Here is a 25,985-nt window from a genome sequence, read left to right as displayed (position 1 = left end):
AGTTGCAGTCACGTACGTTTAGATTCGACATCCAGAAAAGCATCTTCACTGTTCGAAGCACGAGGCAGTGGAATAGATGTCTGGGGAAGGTGTGGACTCTCCATCACTGGAGGTGTTCAAGAATCATAGGCTCATAGAAAATGAGAAGGGACCTCAGGAGGTCACATCTTTTCCAACCCCCTGCTCCAAGCAGGACCAGCCCCAACTGCATCATCCCAGCCAAAGAAAGGTTGGACAGTCACTGGTCGGGATGATCTAGGCATAGCTATGCCTATTCTTTACCAGGCTTTGCTGGTTGCTCCAGGCCCTTTCCCAGTCCCTCCCCTCTTTTTCTGCTCCATGTATCAGGATGTTTTCAAATCTTCCCAGAGGCACTGGGAGTTGGCTATATGCCAGGCTGGGGATTTCCACGGGGCTGTGCCAGTGCTCCTGCTGGGAGCAAAGCCAGAGGTTCCTGGCTAGAGGGTCCTGCCCGTCTACTCAGGATCAGACCTGCAACATATTTGGGGTCAGGAAGGAATTGGGGTCAGATTGGTATGAACTGTGAGGGGCTTTGTCTTCACTTGCAGAACTGGGCAGACCCCAAGATCAATACGACTCTCCAGGAAAAGCCGGCATCCTCGACCCACTTTGTAGGTGGCAGACGCGGGTGTTTGAAGGCAGTCTTTCTGCTTGTTGCAGTGCTTCATGCCACTCATTTTGCCTCTGCTTGCACAGGAGCTGCAGACTACTTGGGGGCAGGGGGTCTTCCCCCAAAGCAGCCAAGAGCAAAACTCCTACTGGGACCTGGACTTCATCCTATGACCTCGGCAGTGCTACCACTCACTCCAATGAAGCAGCCATGCCAAACACCCCTGTTTTATCATCGTCTGGTCAGCTCCGAGAAGCACAGAGATGTGATCTAGAAAGAACAAGCACGGGTGTCACCCAGGACGCTAACACAGCTTCTCCCTTCTAGGCCCGTCAGCCATTGCCCGTAGTCAGAGAAATGTTGGAAACAATGGAAATTCCCTTTTTGTGGGATATGCTGAAATTACTTCCAGTTCCAAAATACAACGAGAAACATCAACTCTTTTCACAAAATGAAACGTTCACAAGGAAGGAAAAATTGTGAACTCAGCAGTGTCAAACGGGATGTTTTAATTGGATTGGAGAGTTTGGAGATGTCGATTCCAAACAGCATTTTTTTGCTTCGATTCGTCCAACTGGATAACTGTAACATCTTGTTAACATTGACAGTTCCCTACAGAAAATGTCTAGTTCTATGAATCCCACTTTTCCAACTGGAAATTATTCCAGATGAAAGATCTGGACCAACTGCATACAACACCCATGCCTTCCCGTATGTTCGCCCTCTATTTATTTTGCAGTCACTCGAAGCAAACTTTCTAACGGGCACCAGCACACATGGGATCCAAATGAACACCAGGTCTTAACAGCTTGCAAAACCGCATACACAGCTAACGATAACGTGGTTCGTTCCTACCGTTTCTTTCATTCCAAAGTGCCTTCTAAATTATACGTATACCTTTCCATCTTCTGCTGAAATACAGCCACCTCTTGTAGGCAACAGAACAACAGCACGTAGCAACATGTGTTCAAAGTAGGCTTAAACTGTCACCCCGTCAGTCACATTAAACGATGACACAAGGCGCAGGGCTGGGAGAAGTGGACCGCACGGTCTCTATCGCACCAGGGACCATATCACTGATGCATGATACTCTAGTTGTGCACCTTGTGCCGCTGATAAAAATGCATGGCTAAACTTCACACTGTCTGAATGTCTGATACCTTCATATTGCATGACCCAGGGCGTTCGTATCAAATAGGAAACAGCTTTAGATAGGAAGTTCAACCTGGCAAACGCTGCATTCTTGGACTGCGGGATACAAAATAAATTGCCAGCAGCAACTGGGGTAACAGAAATCAGAGCCTGCAGAGAAATCTCCCTGCTAATGAAAGCAAAGGCCTCCATAACTGTGGCTAAGGGAAATGAGGGTGGAATCATGTTTCACCGAGCAGGCTGCAGAGGAGGATGTCTACGGGAGAAATTGCAGCGGACTTGTTTCTCCCGTCTAATATGGCACTATGTCTGGGTCCCTGCTCTCAAACCCTGTAAAGTCCTGTCCTAGACAGCTTTCCTTGGGGGAGAAGAACTGCACAAAGCATCCTGAAGAAGGGTGTTTGTGCCCGAAAGCTTCCAAAGAACAATTTTTTTCAACTATTGGCTTAGTCTAATAAGCCACCCAAAGAATCTCGCCTGTCCAGAAATCCACTGCATTTTATTTTTCACCCCCTATCTGCTATTTTTACAAATAAATAGGTTTCTGGGGCCAGTGGAAAGAAGAGAACGGGATTAAAGCTACAGCCTGGTGTAAATTAGGGGCCTGCTCTTCACTCCAAATCCAGCCAGCGCTTCTGCGGTGTCAAAGCTGGACACAACCTGAGCAGGAAGCTCGTGACAGCTCCCTGACCTCATCTGTCACCAGAGACTGCTCTGCTTGTCTGTGACTGTAGCCCAGACACTGTCAGTGGCTCTGCCCATTTCACAGTCTGGTAATTAGGGGCTCTGGTTCTCCCTAGGCATATCACGAACCAAACGGCTCAGCAAGGTGCTTCTGGCATGTGAATGCTACTAGAGCCCACCCATGCAAGTTACCACTCTTCAAGGGATTGGCAACATGTGGAATAATCTGTCCTGTCCTCCCTCACTCTCAAGTTTCATTCTGATTTCTAATAGTTGGAGGCTGCCGGAGTCCCTACAGCACTCTAATATCCACCTTGGCGTGCAGTGCTGACAAGTCCATATACCCAGGCCTTTCCTGAAGCCCAGAAGGCCCTTGTTTCAATTTGTGACCATAAACTGCACTTGCCAAAGCAATGAATCCACATCATTGTCTGGGGCCAGATCCTCAGACAGGACAATCAGTCATGCCTCATTGACTTCAACTGCACTGCACCCATTTACAACAGCTGGCACCATGCATTCAGTTCTACCCTACTTGGTACCTTGCAGCTGTGCTCTAGTTAGATCAAGGTTCTCCACAAGACACGGGCAAGACAATGAAAAGAAAACATCAAGAAACTGAGAAGTGGAAGGCAAGCGTGACTTGAAGCTGCGAACTCAGCCCATCCAACACTACTAAACAATACCTCTCCCATTCTTCTATCAGCCTGTTCAGGGAAAGCAGAGTGAAATGAGAAGCAGGTTGCAGGATTCACCTGACGATTACACTTGTGTAGAAGACACGGCTGTGAGAGGTGGCTAGCCATGGTAGCCTGACGTCAGGCAGAATAAGCAGGTACATATGCAACTTGAAGACTAGCTAAAAGTTAGACAGAGCAAGAAGAAACCTGCTGGAGATGGATAGGCCATGCAGCTGGTGCTGGGGCAGATGAGGAGTTTGAAATGCCACCAAACAGGCCTCAAACTGAATGGCTGGCCGGTGGAATGGCATTATTCTGAACTTCCTGGGTTGGGTTTTGTTGTCTGTGATGGCACTTTAAGGGTGCTTGTACACATCATGGGGTTTAATCATCATTAAATTAAATAGGTTTATTAAATTTAAAATTGTTTATTTTAGAGCGTCACATCAGTGTTTGCACGTACTAGGCTTTCAAACGAATTAAGCCCGGTGTGCAATTCCTTGTAAATTCCATACCAATCTACCCCGCGGCTGTCTTCCCTACTGAATTACAGCAGGGGGCATATGTAAACCAGTAATACACCTGTAATCCCCTACCTCCTCACTCCCGAAACCCCAGGGTAATTGCACCTTTGTCACCCTGGCCAGGGCATGGCCAGTGCATGAGTGGTGGGGTGTTCATCCATGGGTGTCAATACAGAATGAACACTGATGCATGTTGGGCTGGGTGGACTGCTGCATTTGCATCTGTCATCCTACACCTGGTGTTCAGGGAAATGCATTACACCCATTTATCGAAACGGGGCAGCTGAGATTTGAAGCAACATCTGGTGGACAAAGGGGTGAACTGCCAAAAAGTCGCTGCACCATCTGGTGGACAAAGAGGCTCATTACACGTCATTGAGTGCCTTTGCGTTTGTGCATAACGAATCCATGGATGCAATGCTTTAATTTGTGGTGAGCCAAACTAAGCTACAGCCCAGGAGTTTACTTGAATGCACCAGAAAGACTTTTAAAGCAGCCAGACAACCCGCTTGTGCAAGCAGTCACACCACTAGCGTGCAACACAGAGCAAAAAACGCTACATATACAAGCGCCCCAGAAAACTGGCCCACGATCAATCAATTTGGTGCTGCCTCAGCGCCCACTCCAAATGAGAGCCACAAGGTGCTAATGCTGGGCACAGGAGCAGATAGGTTTTCAAGGAGCAAGCGGCAAGGACATTGCTTGGAACTGCTGGCAAGGAGTTTCCTGTGCCTGCACTTCAGGGATTACAGTCTGCTCTTCACTCTAGTGCTCTCCCTGTCGCAAAGAAAGAAGCCAATTCAGTGCTAGACCAGAAGCATTACTACTCTCTAATGGCTTTCTCTCAGCTGCCAGCCATTTCATGATGTTCATGTTACCTTCTAAGGTGCTAGCTCAGAACTGTGTTATGATGCATACAGTTGCTGCTGGGGTTATAATTAAAGCAACCAGGTAGGTATCTAGCACTGTAAGATCCTGCCTTCATTTGCTTATAACTTTTCCTGACTTAAACTGATTGGTTTAATATTTACCATGACAACCTTCTGCCTCTACCTGCATTTACCTGGAAATTTTCAGCCAAAATTGTTCAGTGCTTTCCAAGAGTGAGGCTAATAGGAATTCTATTTAAAATATATATTTAAAAATAGTGGTGGTTCTTTCTAGGAAAAGCTCTGGGGCACTGTCATGCTCAAGACAGGACTCTGAAATGTGATGTGGGGGGAGTGGACTTTGGGTCACAGACAGGGGCAGATCCTTTGATCCCTGGTCCATCCAAAGTTTAAAGCCAGTGACCTAGCAGTGATAGCAGCACTTCTATTCAGGCAGCAGACAGGGAGTCAACTGACTTAAAAGCTCATTAGAATTTGCTTAATTTCTTCTAAACTCTTCATTCCACAGGTATTAATGGCCCTCTTTACTTTTAAATGAACTTTAATGTTTCTACTGCTCCAGCTATCCGTACTTGTGCAATGCTGCTGCCTGTTTATTGCTCCTAGTCACATAGTTCCCATTTCACAGCCCTGATGACTGCTTTTAACTCTGTCACAACCCAAAGGGTGTGATTTTTGTTTGTGTGTGCTTCGGCACTGCTAAATTGTTCCCGCTAAATTGCAGCTTCCTTGCACGGTGGAGTTTTCTGCCGCAAAAGAGAACCCCGGTGCAAGGGAAAATTTCCCGCCAATTTGAAGCTTTCTTTGCAGGGTGCATTTCTTTGTTGCAGCACAGAAATGCTCGTTGCAAAGAGTTCCCGCCATTTGTATGCTAATTCGAGTCCCATCTGCGGGTCCCTACGGACCCAGCGCATTTCAAGCAGGCAACAGAGGTCTGATCAGCCTCTAGCCTCTCCCCGTCGCCGATAGATTCCTAGACGTATCCCTCCCTGCGCGCAAAAGAACTGGACCCATGGAGCCTAGCAAACTCCGTGTGGATGAGTGAGCAGAAGGACCCACGGAGCCTAGCAAACTTCGTGTGAGTTTATTCAGAGCTCTTCCGGACGAGTACTTTCTTCGGCTGACACGACGGGCTCGCGTGTTCAGAGCCTTCAGCCGGATTGGGCTAGAGTTCACGAGTCTAGAACTCTTGTCCGCCTCTCTTCTTTCCTGTCTGTAACCGCAACTCAAGCAAGTTTTCAGCCTGCACCGCTGCCATCTCGGTGTAAGTAAACAATCTTTTAAACTACCGCTACGCGTCCGTGCCTAATTCCAGCTCGACGGCCTTCCCTCTCCGACCCGGCGTGCCCGGGCTGCTGGCCACAGCCCGCGTGCAGGACGAAAAAGGGCTCGGGTTGCTCCCGGCCCGCACAAACTCTAGCTAAAAACACTAACTCAGGTGTGGAAATAATAACTCAGGTGAACCTTAGCTTAAGTGTGGGAATCACTTTCTATGAAGCATTGGAGGTACTGCCCAGAAGCTCCCGAAGGCTTGATTTTGTTTTGTGAATCTGGAAAAAAGACATACATTTAACTGTTATGATCTTAGGACTAGTGAAACAACATCTCTGGATTATTTGTGCCAAGTTGGTTGTGTTTTTCTAGAGAATATATGATATAGAAAATGAATGCATATTCTAATAGGCTGTTTTGGGGGGGATTTTGGCTTCAGTCTCAAACTGAATAATATAGCTCTAGGCCCCTACTTATTAGTGAAGCTTCTGGTTTCTTTTTAACTGGAGAAAAATGTGTGTTGTGCTATATGTGATAATGCACCGCACCATCTGCTCCCTTTTTCAAACTCCTAGATCGGTCATGATCTGGGATGTAACTTTTCCTGTCCCCCATGAAAATCTGTAAGTATTGGGGCAAAGTTATGAGCTTCTGAAAAATTTCAGTTCACACAAAAACTCTATATTAAGGCTCCACTGTGTCGTTGCTAAGTGCTCTGGTGACTCTGTCCACGCTGGGGATGGTCCAAACAGAACTGACCCTGACTTTACAACGCCAGGGTGCTGCAGGACATGCTGAGTCTGGATTCAAGCACCTGATAGCAGCCTTCACCTCCCTGCAGGGGGGCTGCAAAGAGGATGGAGCTGGGCTGGTCTCAGTGGGGGCAGATGACGGGACAAGGAGCAATGGGCTCAAGCTGTAGCAAGGAACCCTGAGGTTGGATATTAGGAAAAACTTTTTCACAAGGAGGGTGGTGAAGCACTGGAGCAGGTTATCCAGAGAGGTGGTGGATTCTCCATCCTTGGAGGTGTTTAAGCCCCAGGTAGACAAAGCCTTGGCTGGGATGATGTAGCTGGGGCTGGTCCTGCTTGGAGCAGGGGTTGGACTAGATGCAACCTCCTGAGGTCCCTTCCACTCTCACTGTCTGTGATTCTAACCCAGAACAAGGAGCTTTTCTCCCTTGTGCTTTCAGTGACCCTCAGCTGAGCCCAGGCTGCCTAGAGGAGCTGCCCCATTTGAATGCAGAGAGGACAAGAGTTGGAATTGCAAGCTGGTCTGAACTGGAACAAAGACACTGGGAGAAAGATAAGTGCTCACGAATGCTTGTGAAGCGTGCAGGAAAACCCACAAAGAAATGAAAGTCCTGTCTGGAGAGCAGGGTTTGAATCATGCATAGCAAAAAGGGTCTGAGGCCACACGGTGACCAACAAGGTGAAAATGAACTGCTGAACGGCTTTGCATTCGGTCATCAGCATCCTTTCAAGGTGATGAATGAGGCAGGGCTTGGGTGGAAAGAATAATGTGAGCTCGTGTCACTCAAGGCTGCCTGTGCAGGGTTCATTCTTGGAGGCTTTGACCCTGCAAGCTGAGTTATTCCCTTATAGACATTAGGGCTGGAAGGGACCTTGCAAGTTCCTTCTAATATAGATCTTTTTTGTGTATGTGATTATTATTTCTACTGCAACAGTGCTCCAAACATGGCCTCCTCAGGCCGGGTCCTGCAGAGCTTCATGGGATTGCACACTCCCAGGCTCAAAGGATCTGAAGCAGGGTCCGAAGCCTTGCACAGCCCTATGAAGATGCAAACAGGGAAGCAAAAACCCACCACGCTGGAGGGGACCGCAATGGAGTGTATCGGAGAAAGTAGTGGGGGCTCCCCATTTCTCCTGCTGCATAAATTGCGAAATGTTCACTGGATGAGGGATTAGGACCTAGGTGTTAGACCTACTGGGCCTGAAAAATCAACCTAGAGAGTTGGTCCCTCTCTTCTTACACATCACTGGCTGTTTGTATAGTACACATTGCATCTTCCTTCCTGGGGGGAGTCCCTAACCCATTTAGGGCAATCAATGGGAAAGGACATCTTTTCCTCCACATCTTCCCATCTTTCCAGGGACAAAAACAAGCTGGGGAGCAGAACAGCTAATGGCTAGATGCCAACACGGATGGGGATGCTGTCCATGGCCATGGTGGGCTGCCCTTGTACCACGGTGCCTGGGACTTATAATTCCCTCCCTTTTACATATGTATAGGATGCTCCCAAATGATTATATGAGCCCTGAGACCAATTTTCTAAGGCAACACTGACTGTACCTTCATACCATTTATAAATAGCTCCTTTCAGCCCTTTATAAATTGCTTCCACTTTAATAAAACATCCAATTTTGATCATTTTTTTTTTTTTGTAACTGCTACATTAAAAAATGGCTCTTTCTAGAGAAAGAAATGTATCTCACCAACAGAAACCTTCTGGATTATGTCCTTTAATGCCTTTAACAAACTGCTCACGCTCCATCTTAAAACTAGATGCCTTTTCCTTTAGACCAATATGGCTACAACCTGAATACCTGACACATGGAAAGTATCGAATTTTCGCCGATTTTTTAAATGAAATCTTCATATTTTCCCAAGCAGGAAGCAACTGTGACCACCTGAAACCTGGGATCCTGCTCCTGCCATTGTTTCAAGGTAATTTGCATCATCACAGATCCTCGCAGGAGGTGAGAGGCTCCAGACCAGCTATGAACTGACTGCCCAGAGGAGTTTTCCATCTATTGACTCCTCCGTGAAATCCTATGAAATGTGAACTTGCATTTCTACCCAGGAAAACTTTTACAATCTTTTCTGCAATGCCTGAGGAAGGGTGTTTGTGCCCGAAAGCTTGCAAAAAAAAATTTTTTTTGCAAAAATCTTGTTGGTCTAATAAAAGATACCACCACTACCACGAGTCCTGATTATCTTAAAACTAGTTAGCTTTCTTGCCCCACTATTTCTCTTGCGAGGCTGTTCCAAAACCTTGCTCCCCTGATGGCTAGATCAGGTGCACGTGGCATTAATATTGCCCTGTCTCTACTGGAAATACTCCATCCGTCTTGCCCTGTCCATGGCTGGATTTCATAGATGGCTCACAGTCATGCTGTGATTGACTTGTCCATCCAGGATGCACACAAGGCAATGAGAAGCATGTTTAAACTGCACACAGGAGAAGGACCAAGGAGAAAGGAAACACAGCTCTAGGTTTTCCTTATCCCTCACGTACAAAACTAGAATCCCAAGCCCCCAAAATCAAGGCCAATCGACACGGGTGCAGCGATACGGAGGGCACTGCTACGACTGCTAGCGGCCATGGCTTCTCATAGACGTTGTCCACAACAGAGCATCAGCAGAGCCGAAGGGCTACAGGAGAGCACGAGCCCAATGATGCAAACCAGAGGATTTCCCCCATTAACTGGTGTGAGATCAGATGGGGTTTGTTTTTTTCTTTAAACAGAACAAATCTATAATCTAGCAACACCAGGCTACGTGCGGGGCTAACCAGGAGAGTGCATTGCCAGGAAAACCCAGCAAATGTTCAAGGCGGGTTAAAAGGATATTGTGATCCACTGAATCAAAGGCTGCCAAGACATCTAACAATGCTGGGATGGAAATGCTGCCGCTGCCCTTGTTGCAAGGCAGATTGCTGCAGGCTCTCCTTCATGCTGCGACTGCCTTCGCGGAGAAAGATGTTGCAGCCTGATTGGAAGCAGTCGCCCTCCTGGTGCTGGCTGCAGGGCGTCCTCGCTAGACACCTTCACTAAGAGCTAGTTTGCAAGCGGGGTGATTAATTAACTCGTGCTTCTTAAAAGAGAGGCTCCTGGGCCGCTTGCTATCCTCTTTGAAATGACAGGGATTTTCTCCTCCGTGAGATGGAGAAAAAAGGAAGACGGGGAGGCAAAGCACAAAGTAAAACCAAGTGGATATCCCTGTAAAGAGGAAATCCAGCTGGGAGAGGGGCCAGAGGATGGGTCAAAGGGTAGGTGTGTAAGGAGACGCTGGTGATACCGCGTCAGTGGCTGTGAAGGCTCCCATTCCCCAGACTCCCACGCTACAGTCTGCCCTGCAAGCTGGGGGTCGCAGGCACTTTCTCTGAATCCCCTGGGACGTTTGCTGCAGAGCACGCATTGCACAGAGCCTTTTATTTCATCGGCTGCTTTGCCTGAGCGAGAACTCGTCTGTTTTCTGGGTCTTCCCCCCCTCGGCCAAACTGCGCAGCCCTGCGATCCTTTGTGTTACCCTTCTCTGAATTCCCTCCCACCTCTGCCTCATAAAATGGGATTTATCGGGCTTCAGATGCACTTTTAATAAGACCTTCTGCTGTATAATGTCAGTGCTGAACTCAGCGCAGCCACCTTCTGTGCTATAGGAACGTGGCTTGGAGCAGCTGGGTGAGACGTGTCTGGAGGAGTCCTGCCCACCGAGCCTCACTTCTCCCCTGACCCCAGCCTGTCTTCCCCGGGGAAGGAGGGCTGCTCCGCCTGCCTACTGTGACAAGTTGCTCAAGATACCCAAAGCCAGAGCTAAAGCAGCAGAAGAGGGAGCACCCCGAACCACCGAGGTCTGTGGGCACGGCATGACACATAGGGATATCCTTGGTGGAGGGGGTGAGCTCAGCATGGGACAGATTGCGGGTTGGCGACTCTCCCCAGATCCGCACAGGTGATCTATGGAGGCTCCTGGAATTAGGCTACCATTGACCTTCATTGCTGCCTGGCATCCGCACTGTAGGAGAGGGGTCTCCAGCAATGCTGAAGAGGCTTTAATGCACGATGGGTCCCTTTCTGCTCCGACCCGGGAGTCTTCAAGAGGAGGCTGGACAGATATTTGGCTGGGGTGATATGATGCCAGCACCCATTCCTGCCCAGGGCAGGGGGTCAGACCTGATGATCTGCTTCCAACCCTAAGCACTATGATACTATGACCCCTGATTACCAGGATCTCCAGAGACTCAGCACGGCACAGCTGCGGCAGCCAAACACCTTGGGGTACTGTGGTGTGAGAAGCACCCTCGGAGCTGGCACGACCCCCTCCTGCATCCTCCAGCTGGGATGCAAGCATTTCACCTGCTTTCTGCTTGCAAAATTGCACTGAAGGGTTTTGCTCCTAATGTCACATCAGCATTATGCTTCTTGAGATAAAGGCTTGCAACAGCCAGGCTAATGTTTCGACGGGGCTGTTATTGGGCAGAGCAATGAAGTGTGGTGACTAGAAACCTCTCTGCCTGCAAAATGAGGATGATACTATCTCACTCCTGTCTCAGGGGCTCTGGGAGAGTAAACTGATGTGCACCAAGTGGTCCTCACTGCACGCCATCCTCCTTCCCCTTCCAGGTGCTAAGTGCTCGGCTTTAACTGGTCCCAACAGTCAAACCCCACTACCAGCCGGAGCAGACATTCAGCATTTTGATATATATATGCATAATATATCATTTTTGCTGCAGCTTTTTTTTTTTTTTTTTAATAATCTGCTGGACTATTAAAGACTAACAGAACTAGAGTCATTTAGTCTGGAGAAAAAACTGAGGGGGGGAGGGATTTGATAACAGTCTTCTAATACCTGATTATAGAGAGGATGAAGATGGGCTTTACTCTGTGGCTGTAGGGGACAAGACTAAGAACAATGGCTTCAAGCTGCAGCAGAGGATATTTAGAGAAATTTCGAGATTTAGAGATACTGGAGATTAGGAGGAACTTGAGGGTGGTCAAGCTTGGGAACAGGCTGCCTAGAAAAGTCGGGGAATCCTCATCCCTAGAAGCTGTTTTCAAAAGCAGGTTGGACAGACACTGGGCTGGGCTGGTTTAGTCAGGGACGCTCCTGCCTTGAGCAGGGGGCTGGACTAGGCATGACCTTGTAAGATCCCTTCTGCCTACTTTCCTATAAACCTATGGATATATTCACGGTTAAAGAAACACCACACTCACAACAGCTGTGAACAGCACTGTAGGATGAAATTCAGCTATTGTAGAAACCACAGCGCAAGAACCAAGAGCAATGAAGATCCCCATTGCCCGGACCATATCTGTGCCTCGATTGTGCTCAGAGTGCTGAATGCAAGGAAACAGGCCCCTGACACACATTTGATTGAAGACATGATGCACAGTTCATTGCACCTACTATTTATAGCAACCCGGCCACACATAAGTCAATTTAAGGCAAGATAATACAATAAACAAGCCACAAAGTTATTCCACATATAATGTGTAACAACTTTGTGGCTTGTTTATATCACTCCTTAAATTAAATCTACGGCCATTAGGGGCTGGCCCGTGGCAGATCACAACACACAGCTGAGTTTCAGTATCCAGCATGAGGCAGCCCCAGGACACAGCCATCCCCTACCCACTCTGGCTGGAAGCAAAAAAACCTTGGACCCCCAACTGGCTCCTGGAGCCCAATATCAAGGAGTGTTTCTCCAGTCTTATGCTCACTGAACCCCAGACCTGGCTGGAATGATGTAGGTGGGGCTGGTCCTGCTTGGAGCAGGGGGTTGGACTAGATGTGACCTCCTGAGATCTCGTCCAGTCCTCATTTTCTGTGATTGTACAACGTTTAAAAACCATTTGTGGAGCTGGGCTACCCATGTGGCTTTCTGACACCCTTGGTGCTAAGGGACCCTGAGACAAAACAGCCTCTCCCCGATCCCTGGTCCTTACACTCCAGGACCTATAAGACTGCATGTGCCACCCAGGTGGGGTTTTGACAATCAGCTGATGGTCAGCTGGGGCTGGGGCTGAGACTGGGGCCAATTCCAGACCCTAGCTCAGTCCCTGGCCCCAACTCACAACCATGATCCCAGCCTCCTCCTGCACTGGCAAGTAAGTTGTGATCTGGATCTTATCCCGCCACGCACATGCAGCATTGTTGGGATCACACTTCAGATCCCATCGTGGCCCTACGTGAACTTCTGTCAGCAGCCAGAGAGACTACCATTAGCAGAACCCAAAGGCCAGCTCTCCTCTTTCCCCACCCAGGAGGAGGGGGACTGGCTTTGAATAAAAACTCATTGATGTTTTTTCTGATGACCTGTTAATTAATGTTGAAGACTCCAAACTCAACTCAGCTGAGTTCAATTTGAGTATGAGCTGCAAATCAGCCCCCTTTTAAGGCAGATCCCATTTCTATCTCATTTTAAAACAGAGCAAGAATAAAGTGGCAACATTTTTCTTTATTCTTTTTAACAGATTGCAGGATCCTCGGTGTTTCTGAAACATCTCTCAGGGCACAAGAGCCAGTGAGAGTGAGGCCATGCACAAGTCCCTAAAGCACGAACTGCAGACGTTTCAGTGTAGATGAAAGAAGATGGACTAGTAGTACCAAAGAATGAAGAGCTGTATTTCCCCCCACACCAGGTTTCCCCACACACCACTTCCAGTCAACAAGTCTCAGTCCAGACTGGAAAAGACTTCAAGGTAGCTCTGTCTTATGGGCTCATCTAACCCTGAGCCAGGCTGCTCAAACCAGCAAGAGTTATGATGATGTAAAAGCCCATGTACGAGAAGCCAATCTGGCCTGGATTTGAACCAATGGATTAAGGATTCTTCACGGGTGAACAGCTCCACTGGACTGCATGGGGTTTGGGCAGAGCAGTATCTGACTGCTACAAAAGAAACACTCTATATTGCATTACCGATTCCTAAACCACCAGCTTTCCCCTCCCTCTGACCATCTCAGCCCTTTCTCCAACTCAGTTAAACCTCTTTGATCCTACCCATTTTGTCTTCCCCGCTGGAAGGTTATAAAATGAAAGAAAAAAACCCCACATTTATATGTAGAAAAACAGGGGAAGGGGCAGGGGGCATGGGGCAGGAGGCATGCCTTAGCAAAAACTGATCTTTATGGGAGCCAGATTATTTCCTCCAAAACAACCAGGAGTTTCTGAGTGTTAATGCATTCAGCTCTCCATCTGAGCTCTCTGTTAAACCTGTTTTGCCTCCCTCTTTTTATCACCTCTAGGCTGATGCTAGAATACCAAATGCATTAATGGCGCAGAATGCAGAAAGCGGGCTGTATGCCTCTGAGATGCTGAAGGCAGATTATAATCCACTGCCTCTGATTTCTGATCTTCCCAGGAGGCATTAGTGGCATTTGAAGATGGTTCAGAAACTTTTCCACCAGATTATTTACATGCATGCTTATCTGAGCGGGTCACTCCAATTTCGCTGTTGTCTTCCTGATTTCCACCTTAGTAGCATATTAATGTTTTAATGTTAATACCGTTTGAATACATCCCATGGTTTTACTCCATTCTCCTTGTCTCTGGTCCGAGTAAAATTAAGGATGGGAAGTATCATGGAAACCTCAGCCACAAATAACAAGAGAGAAAGAGAGAGAACTCAGTACTGTTTATATATAGAAACACCTCGGCGTGACATGCAGGGAAGATCCTCATTGAAGGAAGAAGGAAAAAGGAGCACAAAAAAAGGAAACTCCCATAGAGAGAGAAAAAATAATCACGTAAAAAACAGCAAGTGTGCATTGTTCAAGTTGCCTTTCCTGAACTGTTGGAAAAGAAGGGAAAGCCCCAATTAAAAGCAGTACAGATGGAAAGGATTGGATGGATGGTAGAAGGTCTCTGCGTGGCCAGAGAACAAGAATGGCCTGAGGGGACCGGTGGTCAGGACAGAGCCTGGCTTCTTTCCACACTTATTCCTAGTGCTCGGTGACAGTCGAGAGTGCCGACACGCACACCACAATGCAGCGCTTCTAGCCAGGATGCAGACACTTGCCCACCTGGAACTGGCAACTCGCTTCACAAGGGTCGCCAACCAGGAGGCAAGAGCTGGCAATGACTTTCAGACACCGTGATTCGGGTCTCATTTCAGTCCAGGGAGCTCATGAGAACCAGACACTAATCTGAGCAATCCAGTGCCCATTGCCCCATCTATTGCTCTCCTCTCCTGAAATGGGTTTGGTGGTCTCTGAGATCACAGCTTGCTATTCCTAGGCAGCCTCTGAGCTCCTGGTTGGGGCCATACAGTCAAGAAACTGGTCCTTTTCTGGGAAGGGCTGTGACCTACTGGGATCTCTGATCAGGGAAGGGACTTGATCACTGAGGCAGAGCCCAGGTTGTGCCTGCCACTTTAAGGGATCCAGGCAGGTGGCAAGCAGCCTGCAGGTGGGAGCAGGCCCAATCAAGTGGTCACATGTTAGGCAGGAGGCCACCTGATTAGTGGAGAGGCTGGGAGTCTGGGTATAAGATTAGGCTCCAAGAGCAGAGCTGGCAGCTGCTGCACGGGGCCAAAGGAGCAACATCACCCAGCTGGAGACCTGCTGCTCCCAGAACAGCTTGGAGCTCAGGGTAGGAGCTATGGGGAGGGAGGGAGGGAGGGAGGGGGTTCCTGGTCCTGGGGGATGACCTAAAACTACACCCTGCTGGGGAGGATGCCTGTGGTGGGGTGGTCCCCAGGAAATGCCACACCTATGCCTCCCCAATGGAGGGTAACTATGGGATACCAGAAAGCCTCAGCCCCCGCTGCCTTGTGGGTGACCATGTGGAGGGGAAAGGCTAGGGGAGCACGCCCCGACAGAAAAGCACAGGGCCAAGGCCCACCGAGTGGGGCCTGGGGCAGGGTCCAGGCCAATTGAGGCAGCCTCAGCCCCCGCTGCCTTGTGGGTGACCATGTGGAGGGGAAAGGCTAGGGGAGCACGCCCCGACAGAAAAGCACAGGGCCAAGGCCCACCGAGTGGGGCCTGGGGCAGGGTCCAGGCCAATTGAGGCGGGCCTGAGACATGGCCCAGGCTCACTGAGTGAGGCCTGAGACCCAAGGGGCATGGGAAAAAGCCCCAGTGATGGGGCATGGGGGCCCAGGTAGTTCTGAGGATGCCTAAGGCCAAGTTTGGGCTGGGTGAGGCTGAGTGCAGCCTAGCTAAGGGGCCAGGGGAGGTCTGTGGATATGGATGCCATTTGTGAGGCATGGGACATGGTATAAGGGGAGGTTCAGAGCCGTGTAGTCACCCTTGGCATCAGGGCAATTAAATGGGCAGCCTCCTGCTTGGGGACAACTTAAGTTACATCAAAGGCAAGGCAGGTGGGCGGACTGCCCTAGACAAGTGGGCGGGCCAACATCTGGACCGGCCCTGGGACGGCCCACTTGTTACAGTCACATATAATCGAAGAGTCCATCACCCCTTTCACAGTCAGAAACCTGCCACCACCTAATTTAACCAAACACCACTTTGCCACCAGTCACCAGTCCCACAGCACACGAGAACGGATAGTCTGACTTCTGGGTCTGCTACCATGGATGACGGGTCTCAAAGTGGGACCTCAAGACTTCCTGGATCCAAAAAACCAGACTCATGGTTGAAAAAAGATCTGGCAGAAATTCAGGACCTCTGTTATAAGGCTCGCTGGGACTGAACATTGCCCCTCTCACACTGTCCAAGCTGGACAAACTTTACAAGATTTCCCTGGATGTCTGACCCATTCAGAGAACAAAAACATACCATGCGGCTTTCACATCCAGCCAAAATCAGCCTGAATGTCACAAAAACGCTCCATGTGGAAAACCGCTTGTGAGAAATTACAGACTAAGAATTATTCCCAGCTAATGATAATTCAGTAAATGATTTCAAATAGCAGATGAATAGGAGACAATCGGCAAACAGACAAATCCACACCCGTTACTTAAATGATCCTTTTTAACAATTTATACAACTTTCTCGATGACTCAAGTTTAGGGCCCTTGCAGAAAGCAGCTTTGGTCCAATATCTGTCTTGCAGGAATGGCTTTGGTCAGTGGTTTTCAACCTTTCTTCATTTGTGGACCAATAAAAAAAAATTGAAGGGAGGTGTGGATCCCTTTGAATTGTAAGTGTGGGTATTCATACTTTTGGTTGATTACAGTCCTCTTTCGCAGACCCCTTAGACCCCAGGGGTTTGCAGACCATGGGTTGAAAACCACTGGCTTAGGTCTATTCATCCTGCCCTCGGGGCAGAGGAGTGGACTTGGCTCACTCTTTGAGGACACTTCCAGCCTTATTTTCTCTGATCCTATCATTTATTCCACTCCCAGGCCTATGAAAGCAGACCTCTGTCGACAGCCTGGATAATGGATTCAGCTCCAAGGCAGGTGAATCCAAGAGAGAATTCAGATGATCCGTTCTTGCTTCTTGATGCTGCTTTTTAAATGCTTTCTGCCTCCTGCGTACCCTGGCTGCATTTCCGAGTCCTCTCTGTGCAAGGCTTGAAGAGCTACTAAATGTCAGCTCTGCCTGGCACTTGATCCTCATGATGCTCTGTGCCAAAGGCGTATTACTCACCTTGTGGAGGGTGGAAGACAACATATGACTTGTTCCACTATTTGGATATATGAAGAGGCAGTGCACAACCCAACACAGAAACACCCTGCATTTGCTCCTGTTCTCAGTTACACCCTCCTCTGACTTCAGCGGGGTTTACTCGGGAAAAGGCGGGGGGCAGAATCGTGTTTATTTGATGCCATGTGTCACGATTTTTGGCATGAATCGATATAATAAGGAGGGGTGGGGGATGGGGATGAAAATTAAACAAAGCAGTCACGAGTTGTCCCCGATAACATGCAAACACTGAAGGCTGGAGCAAGGGGGTTTTATTGCTTTTCTCGGGCACTGCTCATCAAAGACAGGAAGGCCAAGGAGGAAAAGAGCTGCGTTTTCTTTTTGTTTTTTTCCACCTCTCTGAAAAAGCCAGCTCTCTCAAAGAGCATTAGCAAAGGTTTTCAGGTCCACAGTCACATCCCGGGACTCTCCTGGACTCAGAAAGAGCATAAAAGCAAATCTGATCCTGAAGGCACAATGAGCACGAGGAGGCCAAGGTTAACGAATCTGGGTTCAGTTCTGCTCAACTCCCAGCTCTGTCTAGACTCCCCGCATGACCTTGGGAAAGTCACAGTCTCTCTCTTGCCTCAGTTCCCAGGCTGCAACACAGGGATAATGAGCTGCCTCGTCGTCCAGGGGGTGTCCTGAAGATAAATCTATTAGTATTTCTGAGGCTCAGCTAATCCGGCGACGGTGCCCCGAGGTTCCTTTTAATGACTCGGTAAGCAACTTGAGCCTGCTAAGAACCTCTTAAACCCACAACAAATCTTGAAAAGCCGCAGCTGAGTTGTGAAGTTCAACCTATCTTTCAGCCGCGCCAGTCTTCGAGCGGTCTAATCCCACCGGTTCGGCAGGCTGAACCACGCTGAATGGCACCGAGGTGCTGCGCGGAGCCTCCGCAGGCTCCAAGACACGGCAGGCGAGGGGAAATGTGTGTGCAACTGTATGGGAACAAAATGCACCGGCTCTTAAGCTGATCCATTAATGCTGATTCTCCTTTGCTGTTTTGTGTAGCTAAAACCGCTAATAACTCTCCAGAGCTACAACTCTATAAAGGTGTGGTGACAGCCTGCTGAAGTCAATGCTGCTGACACAGCACCGACTCCAAGAGGAGGTAGATTGGGCCCGGCACAAAGAAATCTTTTGTGAGTCGGTGCTTCTTTTAAGCTACTTCGGTGAAAAGGAGGAGAAAAGAAATGAGAGCTCACTCGGGGACGAGGAGGAATTAGGCGCTGAACTGAACCATACAGGACAGGCTGCTTGAGGGTGGAAAAAGGATTTCCCCACGGAAAATACTGACCCAAAGTGCAGCTTACCTTTCTTGGGAACTGCCAGCCCCTTGGCAATCTCACACCAGACACGTGCCCACCAGTTCCAGCAACAGGCACTAATGGGTAACAACTGGAAAGAGCCGAGGCAGAATTTCCCCCGACTGGGTCAGACCTAGGTCCATCTTGCCCAGTCTCTTGTGTCATGAAGGGGCAGAGAGCAGAGGCTGAAAGGGAGAATGAACCAGGTCTGTGCAGGGTCTTTTTCCCCTACTGTTTGAGGTCTGTTGAGCATTTGAGGTCTAGGAGGTTCCTATTCAGAGGCCGTGCCCCTCGCTCCCGTGCAAATGATGCTCCTTTCCTCCAAGTACGTGTCCAGTCCTTTTGTGGATCTGGCTAATGGGGGTGCACTGATGCAATGACACCCCGCTTTGATTCCTGCTCCATCCACACTGTAAAACTAAGTGCCTGGGGGGCACGGGCATTTCTATGCAGGCAGTGCAGCAGGGCTTTAAACTAGGCTTGTCAGGGGACGGGGATGCAGACGACAGAGAACCCAGAATCAACGAACCACGAGCCATGAGCTATTACAGCCCACGTAAGTACGAAGGGGCCTGATGGGCATCAGGACAGTGGGGCACCAAGAGCACCCATCGGGGGACTCAAGTGTCTCAACACTAATGCTAGGAGCGCGGGGAACAAGCAGGAGGAACTCACACTCCTGCTTGCAAGCAACAACTTCGACCTGGTTGTACTAATGTAAACCTGGTGGGACCCTGCTCACAACTGGGCAGTGGGCATTGAGGACTATAGGCTGTACAGACGTGATAGAGTGGGGAAAAGGGGTGGAGGGGGGGTTGCTTTCTATGTTAAGGAGCAATATACATCTTCCATAATCAAGATGGGTCCAGAGGAGGGGCAAGTTGAGGTACTGTGGGTCAGGATACAAGGGAGTCGGGGGGAAAGGGACTTGGTAGTGGGGGTCTACTACAGACCACCACAAAAGGAGGATGAGCTGGACCTGGACTTCTCCAGACAGCTCTCAGGGGCCGTACGGCCAAGAGATATGGTAGTCATGAGTGACCTAAACTACCTAGACATCTGCTGGGAGGAGCAGTCAGCCAAATTGAACCACTCATGTAGGTCCTTGACCTGCATACAGGACCTCCACCTAACGCAGGAGAGATACGGTCCCACGAGGGGAAACGCCTTGCCAGACTCGGTGTTGGCTACAGGGGATGACCTGGTGGGGGATCTGCAGGTACAAGGTAACCCAGGGGACAGCGACCATCACCTGACTGAATTCACTATCCGGCGTAGGGTGGGAAAGATAACCAGTAGGTCAGAAGTGCCAGACTTCAGAAAGACTGACTTCAGTGTGCTCGGGAGGTTAGTTAGCGAGGCGTTAAAGCATTGGTGAGATGGGGGTTCAGGAAGGGTGGTCGTTCCTAAAGGGAGCAATCCTATGGGCACAAAAGGAGACAACCCCATTGAGCAGGAAAGGGGGGCAAAGGGGCCAAGAAACCCTCTTGGCTGAACAGGGAAATGCAGGGAAATGCAGGAAAGCAGGATTTGTGGGAGTCCAGCAAGAAAATTAATGCTGAAGGGCAACCAGCACGGATTCAGTGCAGGTAGAGCCTGCCTGACAAACCTTGTTTCTTTTAATGACCAGGTCACAAAACGCTTAGATGCAGGAGTCGAGGTAGATACCATTTACTTGGATTTTAAGGCGGCTTTCAATACGGTATCTGATCCTATTCTTATAAATAAGCTGAGTGGCTGTGACGTAGATGATGACACGGTCAGGTGGGTGGCAAACTGGCTCAGGGGTCGCACCCAGAGAGTGGTGGTGGACGGGTCGGTATTGACCTGAAAGACGTGGGCAGTGGAGTCCCACAGGGCTCGGTCCTTGGACCGGTGCTATTCAATGTCTTCATCAGTGACTCGGATGAGGGCATGGAGAGCGCCCTGTCCAAGTTTGCAGATGATAGGAACAATGGCCACATACTGAGAGAGAGCAGATTTAGGTTGGACATCAGGAAAAACTTCTTTACGGTACGGGTGGCCAAAATCAGGAATGGGCTCCAAGGGAGGTGGTGAGTCCAAGGGAGGTGGGGGTCGTCAAGAGGAGGATGGACATGCACCTGGCTGGGGTTGTCTGACCCCAGTGCTCTTTCCAGCCCGTGGCAGGGGGTTGGACTTGATGATCTGCTCAGGTCCCTTCCAACCCTACCGACTATGAATAAGTGTCAACTAATGTCATGGTTCGTTATCATCTCCCCAATTCCTGCTAATCTCTACCCACACCACAGATTTTAACAGCCCTCTCTCCTTTTAAATGGACTTGATATTCCACTATTCAAACTATCCTTTTTTTCCTGCAATTCTGGCGGTGTCTCCCTTCCATGAAACAGTGCTGCAGACTGACTTTCGCTCTACCTAAAAACCTTAACTCAGGCATAGGCATGACTGCCAGCCAAGTATTGGAGGCACTGTCAAAATGCTCAAGAAGGCTAGATTTTATTTTATGAATCTGAAAGAGAGATACACATTTAACTGTAAAGACAACAGGACTACCAACACAGTATCTTTTGACTATTTTTTGCCTAGTGGGTCATGTTGTCTAAACTTTATACGCAATCTAGCAAATTAGTGTGCATTCCAATATTTGTGTTTGCAATTGCTTTGATCTTACACTGAATAATATAGCCCCCTAGCATATTAGCAAAGCTTCTAGTTTCTCTTCAACTGCAGAAAAATATGCATTGTGTCATATGTAATGATGTGCCACACCATGTACACCCCAGTTTTTCAGTCCCAGATCCTCCCATATATCCTAGCAGACGCGTGTACAACTCCAGGTGCTTTCCTTGAGTCTAAAGCCTTGCCCCCCTTTCATCCAAGTATGAAACTATTGACTTCCCAGTTTATTTCATTCTGCCAGATCCCATCAAACACTTTCCAGGAACCTCCCAAAACACCATCAAGAATATATGCTGCCAGTCAGCATCACAGGATTAATGTACATCGTACCGTCCTGGCCAAAACAGCTCCTTTATAAAAACACTGCTCTGCATAACGTCAAGCCAAGCAAGCTCGACGAAGGGACCTGCCTGACCTCGCAAGCTTGGAGTTTATACAGAGCAGTACTGGTTAGCCTAATCACATTATTTCTCTCATTTGTTTTCTTGGCAGCACTCGAGACCTGCAGGTACTTCAATATTATTGTGACAAAGATGCTAGCAATACCTCAGACAGACAGAAGACTGCATATCCATACTGACTCTTGTCAATGGGGAAGATTTATTTAGGGGACCACTGAAAGACAGAGAGGACTGAGTATCCAATTCTCATTTGTACCCTGAAAAAATCTCCCCCTTAAGTATTTCTTGCCTAGACAAGGACAGTTTTCCCCAAAGCATTTTGTGACCAGTTTGCACAATCAGGGGGAGGGCAACGGCGGAGCTTCTTCGGGAGCATTTATTCACAGTCAATGATGGCTGAATAGAGAAGGGTTATTGAGTTGCTAAAGGGTAAAAATATCTAGAAACAGGTTTCTGCTTTTCATTTATTCACCATAATCTAAAGGCCGGGTTAAATCAATTCTCCTTTCAAGTCTGGACAGCTATTTTCTGCTGACTTCACAGTTGCACACTGAAGAACTATTCACCGGCTTTTAGATGTCAGGAAGGCTTTTAAAAAAAAAATCATGGGAGGTTTGTTGATGGGTGTTTCTACAACAGCCTAATCAAGACAGGCATCATTTTAGATGCTTTCATAGCCGGAAACAACAGGAGGAGAGGAAACAATCAGCATAGATTATATCTGGATTGATGGATAAACTATCTGCTGGTTAAAATATTTTTTCTTGTGCCCTGTTTTATTTTCGACGCATACTTTAGGTGTCCGGTGGCCGTCTTTGTAGGGAGGAGGCTGACAGTTGGCTGACTTGTCTGCCTGGAAGAGAATCACATCGACCCTCCCTTTTTTTGAACATGTAAGTTTAGCATGTCTGCAACGATTTCATTTTCCCGGCAACATCACAGCAGTGCAAGGCACCCTTTCCACTTGCAAGCGGGTGTCTTATCTATGCCCCCACCTAGGTCAGGTTTGCAAATTCCTCTGCGTTGTGGCAAAAGTGGATCTGGCTTTGACTATCAGCCACACATGGCCATTCAGCCCACAGAAGCATTCCCCTCTCCCCCTTTCATTTCTAAAGGAAAAGTGTTCAATATCTGCCATGTGCTTTTGTGAAATTTGGGGCAACAGAAGCATTCAGTTTACCAACTGCTCCTGTAGGATTTGATTGGAAATGGGAAAAGAGCTGCTGTCAGCAGACGACACAATCATTGTGGGTCTGATCATATATTAGCACCCATTGCCTTGCAGGTGTCATCAAGAAAAGTTTCTACCGAGGTAGGTGGTCAAATTCCTGGGCACATTACATTTTGAGATGCAGATATTTTCCAGGCTCTCAGGCATAGTTGCTGGATGCTTGGGAAGATGCAACAGAGAATTGGGCTACAAAAAGATGGAAAGGGGGGTGTTTTTCATAGAGATGGATGGGTTATAGAGACAGATAGGCAGACACTACCAAGGTTTATGGGGCACTAAATATGAGTCTAGACCCAGGTTTGATAAACCAAAACATTTCCCAGTTTCCTTCTGGAAACTAAGGCTGCAGTTTAGCCAGGTACTTAAGCCCATGAATTCCTGCAAGCAGATGAGTCTCTCCATTGGGCGCGTCCACACATGCGATTACTGCTATTTTGCTTTACTGCACTGTCTACACGTGCAGGCGCTTACTGTGCAGCAAATTAGACTACTGCACAGTACATTTACTGTGCAGTAGTCTAATTTGCTGCACAGTAAGTGCCTGCACGTGTAGACAGTGATGCTGTACTACACAGTAGATTAGTCTACTGAGCAATAAGACATCTCGTGTAGGCAAGGCCATTGACTTATACACACGCTCGTGTCCCTGGCTGGATCAGTCCCAGCACAGCACGGCACAGCTGTCTACCCATGCACCCAAAATGGTCAGGCTGGAGAGAAAGGCTCCTTCCTCAAGCTCTTCTCAGGGGTGTAGGAAGGTCCAAGAAGGCCTTTCCCTCCAAGTGATTTTCAGCAGCAATAGCCCTAAGGGAAAGATAGAGGGGACGGGAAGAGGCACTGCAGTGCCTATAACTTACAATACGCTTTGCAGCTTTTGCTAAGGCTTTGGATGTTTTGATGACTGAAGATCTAAGAGAGGAGCAGGGGGCAATAATAATATTAATGCACGGCCTACAAAAAGCCAAGGGATTATTAATGCATAACGGTCACGTATTTTATAATTAAAAAGTGATGCTTACTGAAGGCAGATTATACCTTATTACAGAGACAGCTGATTGATGACTGGTGCCATAAAGCAAAGGGGCACAGTAAAACTTGCAAGAAATAAAAGAGGGAAGCAATGAATCCTTGCTCTCCCAGGGTGCACATGTCAGAATAGGGCCGACGGGACCTGGGGGAAGAGAGACAAGTTTGCAGGACCTCAGTCTCTTACTGCTGAGGACAAATATATAATTCCATAATTTCCGCTCAGTTAACGTCTGGGATCCAAGAGGCTTTTCCGTTCGTGTTGCCCTGTCTCAGACAAGTCATTTCTCCTCTGCACAACTCACAGCTTTCCCTCAATGGAGAAAACAGTTTGGATTTCCAAAGGAATCCAGGGCGGATGCGAGACCCAGCTCTATGCACTGGAAGGGCAACCTTTCCCAGCTATCTTAGGTCCTCACCTTACCCCCATCACCATGACCCTGGGACATCTTACTGCCTTGAAGGTGCACCTCTCACAACCACCTGTGAGGTGGGAGAGCTGTTACCTCCACGGTGCAAGGGAGGAGCTGAGGCCAGGAGAGGTTCAGTGACTTGACCTGCATCATACAGGCAGTCGGTGGCAGAGCAGAGAACTGAATGCAGGTCTCCTTAGGCCTGAGTTCGAAAGGCCAGGCGTTCAGACACTTTCTTCTTCCCCCAGCAAGAGGAGTCCTCCTCTTCCTCACGGGTTTGCTTATTCCTGCCATCAGGTGCCAGATAATCTCTAATTCCCCGTGGCAGACACTAGCCATGTGCCCTGCACTGTCCAGTCAGCCTGGCTGGATCTCAAGAGCCACCGGCCCTCGGTCAAGAGATGTTCCCTGTATTCCCACGTACATGAATTTGAAGCACTTACTGTATTTGCTTGCCTGCAATACGCCCCTGAATAAAATACACACCCTGGTTTTGAAAGGCAGAATGAAGCAACCAAAAAAAAATCTTTCCTTGAGAGCCGATGCCCCGGGCGGGGAGCGGGGGAGAAAGTGTGCACCACCAGCAGCGGGAGAGCCCTGCATGCAGCACTGCCAGCTTCGCTTTTGCTCTCTCCTGCTTACGTGGAAGCAACTGCTCTTACCATATTTCTTGAGTTTTAATGTGCACCCTGATTTCCAGCACTTGAATTTTGTATGCAAGAGGGTATGGTATGTGGAAGCAAGTGAAGTCGCGCTGGATTAACACCAACATGAGGAAAGGCAGAGTCAGTCTCCTTATACGACCTAGCACCCACCCACCCCATGTCTCTTGGCATCACCCGAGATGAGCCTACCTCACGGAGGCAAAGCTGACCCGGGGGACACGCTCGCTGCTGTAACGAGCTCCGCGGAGAAGGATGGGAGGGGGTTGAATTAGAAAATCCCCGGAGAGAGCCGTCAGCCGCACCCTGCTCACCAAACAGCAGCTGCTCCATGCAGACAGGACGGACTGGACCCACCGCAGGACGCTATCTGGGAGCCTGAAGCAATGATGCCCCTTGCCCGGTCTGCCAAGCAGCCCAAGTGGTTTGGACACTGCATTTGTTTTCATTAAGCAGCTTTGCACGTCCCAGCCATGCTCTTCAAGCAAATGCGGGGCTTGGGACAGGGTGCCCGGCTTACACGCCCGGAGACCTCTGCTTCCTCCAAGACCAGCAGCAGCAGCGACAGTGGGACCCCCTCCCCTTCCCCGACACCTGCCTGATCTAGAAAGACCCCTGCTCCCTCTTCCAGGCAGGTTTTGTCTCTGTGCCCAGCTTTGGACTAAAAGTAAGATATCAGGGTTCATTTCTTCATTGCACCACGGGAACGCCATGCTATTCAGAAGCATAATGCAGAGCTGAACTGGACCACTAAAGCCTTTTTGAGAAGTATACTGTGGCGGGCCAGTAGGGGGCGCTCCTGCGTTGAGCCGCCCACCTCCCTGCGCCCGACCACCTTCCAGGCTCCGAGTGCCTCCCTTAGGGTGCCTCCCGTCCGGCCGACCCCTTCCCTGGAGCACACCCGCTAGCCTGGGGTTCCCGCTGCCACCATCCAAGGCTCTGGACTCACTTCTGGCTCTGCGCACCTTGGAAAACACAGGCCTGATCGTCCAATGGGTGCTAGACCCAGAGCCACCCTGCCCCATGCAGATCTGGGAGTACATGCCCCCCATGCCTCCCGGGGTGGACACAGCGGTGGAAGCCGCCCCCCTCCCTGCACCCCCCGGATGAGCCC

The 25,985-nt window shown here is 49.0% G+C and overlaps 1 protein-coding gene across 1 annotated transcript in view; it reads right to left on the bottom strand.

Moving 5' to 3' along the window:
* The window catches only part of FGF12 (fibroblast growth factor 12), a 120,041-nt gene that overhangs the window by 55,340 nt on the left and 38,716 nt on the right, over window positions 1-25,985 (bottom strand). The window contains 1 exon segment of the mRNA XM_025211724.1: window positions 10,849-10,857. Coding sequence (XP_025067509.1) covers window positions 10,849-10,857 — 9 coding nt within the window.

Source organism: Alligator sinensis, unplaced genomic scaffold (assembly GCF_000455745.1).
Source record: "Alligator sinensis unplaced genomic scaffold, ASM45574v1 scaffold697_1, whole genome shotgun sequence".
NCBI classification, from domain to species: domain Eukaryota; kingdom Metazoa; phylum Chordata; order Crocodylia; family Alligatoridae; genus Alligator; species Alligator sinensis.
Note: the sequence above shows the minus strand (reverse complement) of the source record. Positions and strands in the feature narration are given on the sequence as shown.